The 14,424-nt window shown below is 39.5% G+C and overlaps 1 protein-coding gene across 5 annotated transcripts in view; it reads left to right on the top strand.

The window, feature by feature from the left end:
- Nucleotides 1-12,758, top strand: part of Xylb (xylulokinase) — a 46,959-nt gene extending 34,201 nt beyond the window's left edge. For 2 of the 5 annotated variants that reach the window (XM_047531474.1, XM_047531476.1), the window contains 3 exons: nt 88-175; nt 2,977-3,062; nt 4,861-7,698. In XM_047531474.1, the coding sequence (XP_047387430.1) occupies nt 88-175; nt 2,977-3,062; nt 4,861-4,938 (252 nt within the window). In that variant the 3' untranslated portion in view covers nt 4,939-7,698. Of the gene's footprint in view, nt 1-87; nt 176-2,976; nt 3,063-4,860; nt 7,700-10,821 lie in introns of those variants that run through there. The other 3 variants (XR_007105828.1, XR_007105829.1, XM_047531475.1) reach the window with 3 other exon arrangements.
- The last annotated feature ends 1,666 nt before the right edge of the window (nt 12,759-14,424 follow it).

The raw sequence follows: 14,424 nt of genomic DNA, 5'->3' as shown, positions 1-14,424 counted from the left end.
GAAAGAGAATCTGAAAATTTATTCCAAAATGTCCTTGTGCCCTCTGAGGAATGACTCATCACCATAAAAACTCTGTGTCCTTCCCAGGTGCTTGCAGATATATTTGGTGCCCCGGTGTATGTCATAGACACTGCCAACTCAGCTTGTGTGGGCTCTGCATACCAAGCTTTTCATGGTAGGTTGATGGACGAGAGATAGGTATCTTTGGAAGCATCCTGGCACTGTCTGTGCTGAGGAGGGTGGAAAGGGAAAGTAGGGTGTCCCCACTTTTGGGGAACATTAGAGCCTTGGGGACTTTAGCCTCTTTATCCCTCCTAGCACCTTTGCCCTTTATTCCTTTATTCTCTACTTAAAATGGAGAGGGGTGCAGGATCCAAACTGAATGATTGTTGGTCAGAGTCTGGCTCTGCAGATGGATATTGGGAAAGGGCATAAGACATACTTGAGTGGACATGGGCCAGGGTCTGGACAGATAATGGGCAGGAGAGATGAATAAAGCAGAGCCCCATGTTCAGCAAGAGCAGGAAGTTGCGACAATGGTGGATGCTTTAGAGCCAAGCATTCCAGGACCTTGGACAGCTCCGAGTACGCTCCCATTGAGGCTTCACAAAAATCCAGATAGTACAAGAAGCACCCCCATCCAGGCCAGTTCTGGAGGGAGTAGCACTCGCCCGCAAGGGCAGTCCCCCTCAATTTGGACCAGTTTGCCCAGTTCTCTGTCTGCTGAGGGAGTTCCTGGCTGCTGTGTTACCTCCAGGGCTTGTCCCTGCCCTCTCTGGTACTTTCCATTCTTTGCATGCTTACTCTTAACTTTTCAACATACTTATTCAAACTTAGATTTTTTTCTTTTAATGTTGAGAATAAATCACAGATATTTTCTCAATAATTAACCTTCTTTCTTCCCCTCCCTTCTGCCCCATCTTCTTCACCCCATCTCTTATATCAAGATCACTTGAGGTTTTATTTCCAGATTGTTATTGTTTTTAATTATATTTTACATCATATTAGCTCTTATTTGCACTTAACTATGAGTCTTTCTTCTATTCTTTCAGCTCCCTGCATTTCCTTTTCTTTTGTCTCTACTGGTTTTGTTTGTTTTTATATTTGTGTGTGTGTGTGTGTGTGTGTGTGTGTGTGTGTATGTGTGTATTGGCGCTGGGGATCAAACCCAGGGATTTGCACATGCTAGGAAAATATTCTACCACTGAACTATAACCTCAGCCTTCTATGCTAGTTTTACTGACAAATGAAACTAAAATGAATTCATTTAATTTTTTTGTGGTGCTGGGGATCAAACCCACGGCCTCATGCATGCCAAGCAAGCACTCTGCTACTGAACTATATACCCAACCCTCTAAATGAATATTTTAAGAGAGAATTCAGCCGATGATGATTTTGAGGTCTGACTTGTCTAGCAAGGTCTTTTTTTCACCATTTCAAAGAATGCTGGGTAAAGGATTTTGAGTTCAGAATACTATTCCCAAGAACTTTGAAGATGCTGTTGCCTAATCTGGCCTTCGATGTTGCCAGGGAGAAGTCTAGAGTCCACTTTATACTCCTCCTACTGCAGAAATGGGAAGGAGTTACCCTTTAGGGACTTCACTGCTGTGTTACCCTGTGTTTTGATTTTATTCTCCCTTTCTTTGCTCCTTTTGACGTTGAAGGGTACTGGGTGTGTTGCCCTGCTCTGCCCTCCAAAACCAAAGCCTGATCTAAATCCTAGCTCAACCCCGAGGCCTGTTAGCTGCTTTATTTGGAGCTCTCTTCTCTCTGGCTGGTCTGGAGATGAACCCCTCATGCAGCAGGGTTGTGAATGTGTGTGCAGCTGGAAACAGAGTCTTTCATTTCTCAGCAGCTATCCACCACCCTTCTTATTCCCTCATCCATACCCCTCTGGCATGAGATTTTCTAGCACTCAGCTGGGAAAACTAGTTCTTACATCCTCAGGGGACTCCTTCACTCAGGGTACAGATGCATTACTCTGGCCATCTGATACTCCTGCTTAAACTGCCTAGGATTTCCATATTGCTTCTTGCCCACCTTTGGCAGCCTTCCCTCTTTTCTGTTATGAATTGGCTTGATGAGCAATGATTAAGTGCCTCCTATGTAGCAGACAGTGTACTAGGATCCAGGGGTATAGTGGTGACCCAGAGAGATGCAGTTTCTGGCCTCATGAAGTTTATAGTTCAGTGGAGGAGGAATCTTATATAAAGAATAACCCAGAGCAATGAAGCTTATTGGTAGAGTGCCTGCCTGACATGTCCAAGGCCCTGGGTTCATTTCCCACATAGATCAATGAAACAAAACAAAGAATCACCCAAATATGTGACCATACATTGTGAAAAGTGCTCTGAGGAAAAGCAGATGGTGCTCAGGGCTGGAAGCTGGGGGAGGCCTCCTGAACTAGTGACCTTCCTAGCAGCAAATTATCAGAGAAGGAAATAGGTACATGAAGAGGGAAAGAATATACTAAGGCAGGACATGTGGAAATAAGACCAGGGTGGCCAGAATGGGGTGAGCAGTGGGAGAGTGGAGCAGTATAAGGGATGACAGGCAGGTCATCTGCTTCTGTCATATCTCAGGGTTCACTTGGCTACTCCATGACAGGCACTACCACAGCAAGCAAGACAGACTAAGCTCCTGCTGAAGAGAGGTTCAACTTGAATTGTTTTTTCTTTTTTTAAAAACAATTTTATCGAGGTACAATATATGACATAAAAGTCATCCATTTTAACTATACAGTTCAGTGATATTGTTAAGAAATTTGCTGATTTGTGCAACCATCACCATAATCCAGTTTTATAATGTTTTTGGTTTTTGTTTTGGTGTGTTGGGGACTGAACCCAGGACCTCGAACATGGTAGCATGTGCTTGACTACTGACTTACAACCAGCCCCTAAAACACTTTATCATCCCAATGTGATCCTTTGCAACATGCACAGATATAAAATGGCCTTTCCCTTCTTGATCTCACAGGTGGAACAGATGTGCCCTTTACAGAGGTTGTCAAGTTAGCCCCAAATCCCAGACTGGCTGCCACCCCAAGCCCAGGAGCTTCTCAGGTGAGACACCATCAGATTTTGTCATGCATTTGCATTGTGAAAGCAGACCAGGGTATTTTTTCCAAAAAGATTAGTTTTTCTTGATCACATACATTAAATTTGATGTGTTCAACCAAAGAAGAAATCCTTTTTTGAAATTATCACGAAAATGGGAGTAAAAGAAGCCAGAATGTCAGCTGGAATGCACAGATATTGCTGACACTAATGGGAATTCTGAAGATAAGGTTGTTTCCGTGGTTCAACATCAGAGGTCTGGGTAATGTTCCTTGCAATTTTCCAGATCAGCAATGGACAATGGGAACCTAATGTGAGCCACTTAAAATTTCCCAATAGCCTCATTTTTCAAAAATAAAAAATAAACAAGTAAAATTAATTTTCAATAATATATTTTATTTAATCCAAAATATCCAAATATTCTTATTACAACATGTAACCAGTTAGAAGACTTACTAATGTAGCCAGGTGCAGTGGTGCACATAAGTTGCTGTGATCACAGCTACTCAGGAGGCTGAGGCAGGAGGACTATAAATTCAAGACCAGCCTGGGCAACTTCGTGAGACACTATCTCTAAATAAAAAATAAAAAGAACTGGGAATGTAGTTCAACAGTAGAGCACCTGTTGTTCAATCCCCAGTACACACACACACACACACACACAAACACACAAAGGAAAAAATTTACTAATGTGATATTTTGTTATTTTTTTTTTTGTATGAAGCTTTTGAAATTTGGTGTGTATTTTGCTCTTACAGTTCTAGGCAGGCTTCAGGTATGCAGAGGCACACACAGCTTGTGGCTGCTCTCTTGGATAGTGTAACTCTAGATGTGCTCCATGTGGTCCCAGGATGTTAGAGCTGCTTCAAACATCATGCTCTCCCACAGCTGTATTCAGAGGCAGGCATAGGAAGGTACCTGAACTATGTATAATGTGGAAGGCAAGAGGGAGAAAGATGGAGAGGCAAAAAGACCCTCTCCTGGACCACTGCGTGAACTGCTGGATGGACCACCCTGTGGCTCCCGTTGAAGAGGAATGCCAGCAAAGGTGTCTCCGGTCTATACCCTTCTGAGGACCAAGGAGTGGCCCGTGGCAGTCATCTGAGTCTGAATGTTTAGTGGTATCTAAGAGGACTCCTGGTGGGCTTAAGACCCTACACGTAGAACTATTTCTTTATGAGAGTTTCAGAGTATAACAACTGGGTCACAGACGATGGATCCCTTAATACAGATAAAAAGTCAAGTTGATTTCCATAAGTTGATTTCCATCAATTTTCACTAGCTGTGCAGTGAGACAGCCATTCCCAACTACCCTCACCAGAATTTTTTTTAACTTTTGTAGATTTGATAACAAAAATTGGCTTCTTATCATAATTTGCAGTTTTAAAAAATCTTAAACTACAAGTTTGAGAACTATTAGCAATTCCTTTTATTTTCCTCAGTACTAGGGATTGAACCCAGGGCCTTGCAAACATGATAGGTAAGTGCTCTATCTCTGTACTATATCTCCAGCCCTTTTTAAAATTAAAAAAAAATTTTTTTCTACGATACAGGGTCTCCCCAAGTTGCCTAGGCTGGTCTTGAACTTGTGATGCTCCTAACTCAGGCTCCCAGTCCCTGGGATTACATGCAAGCTCCTACTGACTAGTATTTCCTCTTTTATGAATTGATGCTTCCTTTCCTTTGTCCAGGAAAAAAGTTAAATTGCAAGTTAATAGGATTTAAATTTTTTAAATTGCAAGTTGCAACCAGATGTAAGAGCACCTTCCCCTCCCATCTTAAATTGCTCTTTTTGCCCTTGTAGGTCTACGAGGCCCTTCTTCCCCGGTATGCTAAACTTGAACAAAGAGTCTTGTTCCGGACCCAAAGGACTCTGGAATGAATTCTGCAGGCCCAGGAACCCCTGTCACCCCTGCCTGCCCAGACTCACTGATCCCACTTGGAGACACAGCCCTGAACACCAAGGACTCTCTTCCTAGTTCTGAGCAGCTCTCCTTGCTCATGCTGACTCTTCAGCATGCTCCAGTCCTATCCAGAACTATCCTGAAGCTGGCTTCAGCACATCTTCCTGAAGACATTTGGGCTACCTGTACCCTATGCCTTGGGTCAGGAGAGCATCTCTCTTTTCCTGTCTTTCATTCAAAGAAGCAGGATAACACCAAGTCTGGGATATATCGACTAAAAAATTGTGACCTCTCTCTTTTCAAAGGCAGAATGAAAGCTGATCTTGGGACCGTAATCAGCAGACTGGGAGAAACAAAGCCTTCTCCCACCCCCTACCCCAGCCCTGACTCTGGCCACGCCCCACCAACCCTGACCCACAGATGCCCCACTCATACCCTTACCCTGCTGTCCACTCTCTCCTACAACCCAGAGTCCCCAGCCACTTCTCTTTTATACCCTGTCCCTCCCAGCTGTTTCCACCCTGCTCATTTCACCATCGTAGGTGCCCTCTCAGGTTCTCTCCTGTCTGCCCACACCCTCCCTCCACATGCTCACCCTTTTCTGCATGCAGCCTGTCCTTCCCTCATGTGTCACCCAACCCCTCCCCATACCCACCTGGTGTAATTCACCACTTCCCACCTGAAAAGAACCAATAGGCCTGGCAGACATGCTTTCCGGGCCTTCCCTCAGCTCTGCCCAGAGTCCACTAGACTCTGGGTCTCATCAGATCCCTTGGTTGGACCATCTCCCAGGTGGTGGAGTTTAGGGCTCTCCTCTCTTTCTCATTGAAGTTCACTTATTGAAGACATTTTGTCAAGTTTCTGGGAGAATTTTCCAAATTCTTGATTTCTTTTTATTTTGGAGTATTTTCATCAGCTAAAGAACTGATCAGCTAAAGGTTTTGAATCTCACTTTCAGTTCTCTTCCTGTATTTGTATAGATAGTGGGTGGGTTCCTTCTTCCTTCTTCTCCATCCCTCCTGTTTTACTTAATACCTCTGTATTCCTGGATCAATTATTTGCAAAAGCTTCCATAGAAAGTCCTCTGTAAAATCCTCTAGATTTTTCTTCTGTCATAGGCCTTGCTGAATGTGGGGATTCCAGTTAAACCAAAGTACTCTTGGGCTCATCCAGAGTGGCAAGATGTTGCAGACAGGTCTAAAGCCTGGTGGATGAATAGTGACTAGTGGGAAGTCAAAAGGGAGATGCTTAGACAGTGACTGAAACCAGTGCATTCCTTCTGATAGAGATGAAGCCATCCTGAAAGGAAGTGGTGTCCCACAGGGTTTTTGGTGGGTGAAAAAGGAAAAAGGAAGTAAAAGTAAAAAAGATAGCAGCCCATCAAATAACAACAGCAACTCCAAGATTCAGAAGAAAACACAACTCACCCGTCACCATCTGGACATTTCTTGTTAAAGAAATTTTACATCAATCAATAGAAAAGGGCTCTCTTGGACCATGAAACAGAGTGAACTGTAACACAGCTCTCCAACAGAAATTTTTTAAAAAATAAAAAATTCGTGGATGTGAAAGAAAACCACAGATCACACATTCAAAAACAATTAAAATGAAAAAGCAGCAAGCATATGTGAAAAGAGAACTGATTGAATGTGGGAAAAAAATTTAACAAAAAGATAAAATCATGACAGATATGGAGACTAAATTCCAATATATCCCAATGAAAGTAGATAACATCTGCTGTACAGTAAAGCTCAAAGAAGGCAGGAATGAGAAGAAGATAGGCAAAGAAGAGACAGCATGGGTAAATTGAAGCTCCTGAAGGAAAAAAATTTTAAAAAGAAATTGAAATGGTGGTAATAATTAGAACTACCCAAAAGAAATTTCTGTAAACAACATGCTGAGCAAGGGCTGCATGACTGAGCTATATCCCCAGCCCCTGAACCTGAAACTATGTCTTGAAAAGATCATTCTTGTCACTTGTGGAAATTGACCCAAAATAATCAACTCTGAGACATACTGTAGCAAACTATTACATTATGAAGCTAAAAGAAAAATGCTCCAGGCCAAAAGCTCTACTCTGTTACAAAGGAAGGAAGATCAGGTCAGTGTCAGACTTCTCAACAAAGCAAAATAGCAATGGAGCAACAATTTCAAAGGTTTTTTTTTTTTTTTTTGTGAACTATGGATTTGATATTTAGTTAAGCTGTTCTTTAGGAATCAAGGATATAGAAGGAAGTTTTAATTATGCAAGAGCTCAGAATATTATAACAGCAACAAAAATGTAGGCTTCATCCAACTAGGAAATGATTGGGGAAACTTTGAGCAAAAGTACATCTTTAGTTGTAGATCTAACACCCAAATGCAAGTGGGGGTAAGGGTGGATGAATAGTTTCAAATGGTACATGGTTTGACAAGGTAGACAACCAGAAAAGTGAAAAAGAAGAGAGACAGAAACAGGAACATGTAAGAGTTCTCCGTTGCATTGAGCAATATGTAGGAGTCAAAGATTATTTAAAATTGACAAACCAAAGGGTTTAAGTAAGGAAAAAAGGGAACTAAGAGCATTAAAGTATACTATACTATTGAAGGCCATAATATAGTATAAACAATATAATCATTGCAATAAAAATGCAAATCTTGGGGCTGGGGTTGTGGCTCAGTGGTAGAGCAGTTGCCTAGCACATATGAGGCGCTGGGTTCGATCTTCAGCACCACATAAAAAAAATAATTAAATAAAAATAAAATAAAGATACTGTGTCCTTCTAGTTGTAGATAGACATTTACCTCATGTGTTCTAGGCAAGTGCTCTACCACTGAACCACAACCCCAGCCCCTAAAAAATATTTTTTAAAAATGCAAATCTCCTTCAGTGTTCAGAGACAATAACAAAGGCAGTGGTAGCTCATATAGTAGAAAATGTAGTAAATGTGGCTACATTTGTACGGTAATATATAATAAATCCAAGCATGTGAGTCACATCAATAAATGTATGTGGACTTCATCTATCTATTGTACAGAATTTCAGATTGACTTACAAGAGGCACACCTAAAATAAGTGATTCAGAAAGGCTAAAAAGTAAAGGGGTAGGCAATAACATACTAGACAAATAGAAACCACAGAAGACAAGGTTTACAATCCATTTCTTTTTTTTTTTCTTTTTAAATATTTTTAGTTATAGATGGGCACAATGCCTTTATTTTATTCACTTATTTTTATGTGGTGCTGAGGATCAAACCCAGTGCCTCACACATGCTAGGCAAGCACTGCATCACTGAGCCACAACCCCAGCCCCTACAATCCATTTCTAACAGTGTAAAATTCAGGAAAAGAGCATCATAGGACTGGGGATATAGCTCAGTTGGTAGAGAATGTGTCTCACATGCACAAGGCCCTGGGTTCAATCCCCAGCACCCCCCCACACACACATACAAGAGCATTAAAATGCTAAATGACAAGTAAGGATATACAAATTATGAATGTTGAAGTCTGAATTGGTTTGTGAACTTTGAATGATATTCTTTGACTCCTACCTATTGCCTGTCCAACAAAGTGTTCTTTGTACTTTGTCTTTCCCTTTCCTTTTTCATTATTCTAGTTGTGTTACTTATGGCTCATCAAAGCATATGACATTTGTACAGCAAACTGCAAAGAAAATTAGAAAACCAGAAATAATAGAGAAATTTAACAGCACTCTTACTCAAGACTCAACTTGAGGCAACAAGAACTACATAAGGACATTAGAGATTTAAACAACAGTTTCTATAAAGTAGATCTTCTGAATATATATTGAGTTTCACACCTTGATAATATTATCTATCCTCACAAAATTGATAATTTATTATACTATAAAGAAAACCCCATTAGCTTGCACAAAATAGTAATATAACCTTTAGCCACAATGCAATGAAATGAGAAATTAATAGAACGTTAAAAAAGAAAAAAGTCTTCCCTGGAGAAAAGCTTCCTGTTAACTAGTCTTGGGGGGAAAAAAAGGAAGCTAAATTAAAATTTCAGAACTCAGAAAAATGATTAATAATAAAATCGATATATAATTAAAGCAGTAAATGAAATATAGCTTATAATATTGGAATACTGATAAAAATGAAAAGTAAAGTGAATTGATATACAACTCAAAAAGGCAAAGAAGAACAAAATAAAAAGGAAAGATAAGGATGAGAACACAGGTTAGGAACAAAAAATAGAATAAATTAATAGTAATTTGATAAGAAACATGGGCAAACCACTAGTTAACTTAAGGGGAGAATGCAGAAATACACAGAAAAAATAGTGAAAAATAAAACAAAAATTTTCATCTTGAGGATTATTTTTCACAATTTGATGCAAATAAATATGACAACCTAAATTAAGTGGATAATGATCTAGGAAAACATACGAAAGTGATTCCAACAGATAGGAAGCTTAAGTAGACTAATTTTCATAAAGGAAATAGAAACAGTTATCAAAGAACCATCCTGTAAAAAGAGCAGTAGGTGAAATGGGGAATTCTGCCAAATTTTCACTGACCAGAACACTAGAAAAGAGAAAAATACCTTCTGATTATATTATGAAGTAAATGTAACATTAATCCTTGTGATAGGTTGCAAAAAAAAAAAACAGCTCAAATCTTTACATGTCCCTATAACCTCATACCCTGCCATGGAATCCTGTTGTGCTATCCCTGTGCGATTTGGGGCCCCAAATGTGACTTGCTTTAGCAATGGGATTGTCATTAACATGATGCAAACTGAATCCACTCCCACTTATGCTCTCTGTTTTTGTCATAAAAATTTTGTGACTAAACTGGCCTGAACAAAGTCATTCAGGATTAACCTTAGGGTTATTACCTCTCAGACACATGAGAGAGCCCAGAGGAGACCAGGACTGCCCAGGAAAATAAATATTTTTTAAAGGCATTAAGATTAAAGTAATTTATTACACAGTGATAACTGATGGAAATTAGTGCCAAAACAAAAACCTTGTATATGTAATGCTGGAAGTAGGCTGTGGATGAAAACTGGAAAAATGTCGAGAAAACCATTATAGGGAACTGAAAAATGCAAGCAAACTGAGAAGAGTAGGAAAAATGGCAACCGTTGTTACCACCTGAGGTGACTTGGAAGCCAGCAAGTGTACCCAGAGAACATTTGGCCTTGAGGAACGAGATGTCTAGGTAAAATGTTGGAAATGTCAGTTGGCTATACTCCAAAGAACCAGTTAGATATTAAGGAGAAAGAACTTGGAGGCACTATAAGGTGCTAGATTGGAAAACATACCCCTCTGAAAGAATCCAGGCACTATCTAATAGGTCCTTCCAGCTGCTTTCAGAAATCATTGAGATCATTCCACAGCAGTCCAACACACTTGGAGTATCAGTGATTAAAACTGATGGGGGGGAGCTCAAAATAATTGTGGGTATGACCTTTTGCACGTAGAGTGAACTCCAATCAGACCAAAAACCCATGAAACTTTAGGGAGCTACCCTAGTGAAAGTGTTATTAACCAAGACTAAAAGGAACTATGTGCAAAAAGACTCTGGGCCCCTGACTTTCTGTGGGCAGAAAACAAGCTATGAAATTTGCTGGAAAGGTATATTTTGCACTGCCCTCTTGGGAAGTGTCCTAGGAGGACAACAGAGCATGAAAGGTGTAAGAGAGTAAAGCCAAGAGCCAGAGAAAGCAGTGGATTAGAGTAGACAAACTCCAATATGGCCTGCAATGATCCCTGCCTCCTGCAATTTACACCTTGGTGTAATTCCTCCTCTTGAGTGTAAGTGGGAACTTGGATACTCTATTAGGATATGACAAAGGTGATGGAATGTCACTTTTATAATTATGTAAGATTATGACTTTCATCTTCCTAGCAGGCTGTAATGACTCCCTTGCTGACTTCAGTGAAGCAAACTGCCCTACAGAGAGACCCACATGGCAAGAAACTGGGGACAGCTTCTTGCCAATTTCCATCAAAGAACTGCAGCCCTCATCCAGTAATCCACAAGGAACTGCATCTTGCCAACAACCACGAGTTTGGAAGTGGATCCTTGCCCAGTGAAGCCTCACATGAGACCCTAGTCCTGGATAACATCTTAACCGCAGCCTTATAAAAGATTCTGAAGTACAGGACCCAGCTAGGCCATGCTCAAATTCTTAACCCACAAAAACTCAGATTACAAATGGGTGTGGTTTTAAGTCACTAAATTTATGCTGATGTTATGCAGCAATAGATACCTAACACATGTAGGGCACAGAACTGGAGCTTATTTGCAGATCATTGCCCATCTACAGAGGAGGGAGGCCTGGCATCACTTTCCCAGTGGGATTTTGGAATTGGTTTGGGCAAGTAAATGTTACGATGCCTTCCATTCTCACACTTTCCAAATGGAAGGGCATTTGTAATTACCCTGTCCTTGTTTTACGCACTTGTTAGGTATGTGGGAAGCAACTAATCTGACTTTTAATTCATGTATTTTTGGATTATGAGTAGCCACATCCAGACATGATAGGGGGAATCATGAGATCTTGAATTTTGATGTCATGTTTGAGATTTTGGAGGCCGCTGGGATGGGAATGCTCATATTTCATATGTAGGAACGATGTGAAGAATGGTCATAAGTTGGCAAAGTTGGCAAAAATAGCCTCAAATGCTTCATACCTGGGTTAGCCAGCTTTCCATCATGGTAACAAAATACCTGAGATAAATAGGACTGGGGGTGAAGAGCACTTGCCTAGTATATTTGAGGCCCTGGTTCAATCCCTAGCTCCACAAACAAGCCAACAAACAAACTCTGAGACAACTTTAAAAAGAGGGAAATTTTTGTTTTGGCTCACAGTTTGAGTGGTTCCAATTGATGGTTGGCTGGCCTTGTTGCTTTTGAGTCTGTGGTGAGGCAGCATTTCATAGCTGAAGCCTGTATGGAGGTAACTCCTCACCTCATGGTGTCCAGGAAGCAGAGACCAGAAGGGACCAAGGTCCCAATATCCCCTTCAAGGGTACACCCCTGATGATCTAATTTCCTTCCACTAGGGCCCGCCTCCTAAGGATTATACCACCTCCCAAAAGCACCATGGGTGAGAGACCAAGCTTTTTAATACATGAGCCTTTGGGGAACATTCCAGATCCAGATTACAGTAATACCTAACTTATCCACAGACTTTGCTACGTAATTTGGTCATGCCCTTCCATTCTGACTCTAAGATTGGCTGTGCTGCTTACCAAGATTGTCAGTGGGATGTTAGCAAACATGGAAGCTGAGGCCTGAAAATAACTTGTGTGGTTGAGTTTGCTTGCAGGAGCACCGTTTCTATGATAACATGACTGGGAGGGTGACAAACGTGGAGTAGATCCTGGTCATTCCAGGTGTTCCAACCAACAGCTGAATTCCATGTATGTAAGCTCAGCTAATGTCAAAATCATCTAGCCAATTGTCTCAGTCACACAGACAATAAACATTTTATCTCTGTAGACCTTTGAGAGTTTGTTGTTGCATGTTAGTGTTATAACAATAGACAATTGATAATACCTAAACTCATAAATATTACACAAAATAAAACTAGATCAATCTCTTATTAATATCAATGAAATTAATAATTGTATCAAATTATTGATTAGTATAAACTTTGTAAATGACTTATTTTCAAATATTATCAAATTAATATCAATTTTTAAAATCTCAAATAAAATGTCAACAAACCATTAGGGCATTGAAGGTGATGTTTCATGACCAAATGTAATTTATTTCCAAATGGTTCAGTATCAGCAAGTCAATGCTTATAATTCTTCACTTAAATAGGTCTAAGAAGAAAAGCAATTTGATTATAGCTACCAAAAAGGTCTTTGACAGAACTTAACACTCATTCCTGATTTTTAAAAACTAATAAAAGTCAACATGTACTTAATGAGGAAACACTAAAGTCATTCCTGTTATAATCAGGAACAAGTTACTTTACTACCACTTAATATTGTTTGAATGTAACAACCATTGCATGCAGAGAAAACCAAGACATAAAAATTGGAAAGGAAGATATAAAATGAAAGAGAATCAATGCTAACAATGAAAACAATAAGAAAATCAGTGGAGTGGCAGGATATATATAGTCAATACAAATTACATGCTGTGGAGGATGAGAGCCCAATTGCGTAGCAACAAAATGTTAAAATACTTAGAAATAGAAGTAACATTTGAAGAAAATATTCAAATGTTTCTTAAAGGTATAAAAATAAACGAGCAAAAGTACTACTCAGAATTATAAAGATCTTACATGTTCCAAATAAAAATACCAATTTTTGTGGGGCAAGGGATGTGTGCCTGGATCTAGACAAAGAGATTGTTAAGTTCATTTGGAAAAGCACACAAATAGAAATAGCTAGGAAAATTCTGAAAGAGAAGTTCAGTGAGGGTATACCAGCCATGTTAGATGATGAAACATAAAGTTTCTATAAAAAAATGTGCTGGTTTAGAAATAGCCCAAGAGAACAGAATAGTAAGTCCAAAAACACACATAATTACATGTGGACAAGTACTATATGAAAAAGATACTGATTTAAAACACTGAAAATATGGAATTTTTGATGCATAATGTTAGGAAAACAGGACAGCCATATGGAAAAATACAGAAGTAGAATCATGCCTCTTGTCATATGCCAGAATAAGTTCCAAATGGATCGGAGATCTAAATATAAAACGGAAAGCCACACAAATCCTAGAAGAAAACATGATAGAATTCATTTGTAATTTGAGACTAGGGAAAGCCTTACATGTCTCAAAATTCATCTTACATTTTCACTAATAATGCAAAAGGGACTTAGTTTTCCACATCCTTGTCAATATTTGTTACGCACACACACACACACACACACACACACACACACACACAATCATCATCTTGGTAGGTATGGAGTAGAATCTCTTTGTGGTTTTGATTTGTGTTTCCCTAGTGACTAGCGTTGTCGAGCATTTTTTCATGTGCTTATTGACTGTATATTTTGCTGTTTTGATACTGTTGTAGAGATATCTCATTTTTCATTTTCAAAATCATCTATGCTAGTGTCTGGAGATAGTCTGTAGTATGCAAAATTATTCTAACATAGATATTTTATCTCATGTATCTTGCAATCTTACTAAATTCACTTATTCTATAGTATTTTGTATTAATGAATATAGGATTTCTACATATTGTGACATATGTTGGTAAAAATCAAACCAAAAAAAAACAAAAAACCAAAAACCAGCTTTTCTTTTTTTTCCTGATCTCTAAGAATTTAATTTCTTTTTCTTGCTTTATTGCAGTGGCTAGAATGCCCAGTGTAATGTTGAATACATGTGAGAGAGCAATAATTCCTGCCCTGTTCTGGATCTTAGGGGACATTTTTGTTTTGTTTTGTTTTGTTTTTAACCACTCACCAAGGGTCAAGTTAGATATTGGATATGTGTGGCAGGCAGTAAATACATGCATGTGTATACTTTTCA

Source organism: Sciurus carolinensis, chromosome 17, assembly GCF_902686445.1.
Source record: "Sciurus carolinensis chromosome 17, mSciCar1.2, whole genome shotgun sequence".
Classification (NCBI taxonomy): Eukaryota; Metazoa; Chordata; class Mammalia; order Rodentia; family Sciuridae; genus Sciurus; species Sciurus carolinensis.
This window is presented reverse-complemented; position numbering and strand designations above follow the sequence as displayed.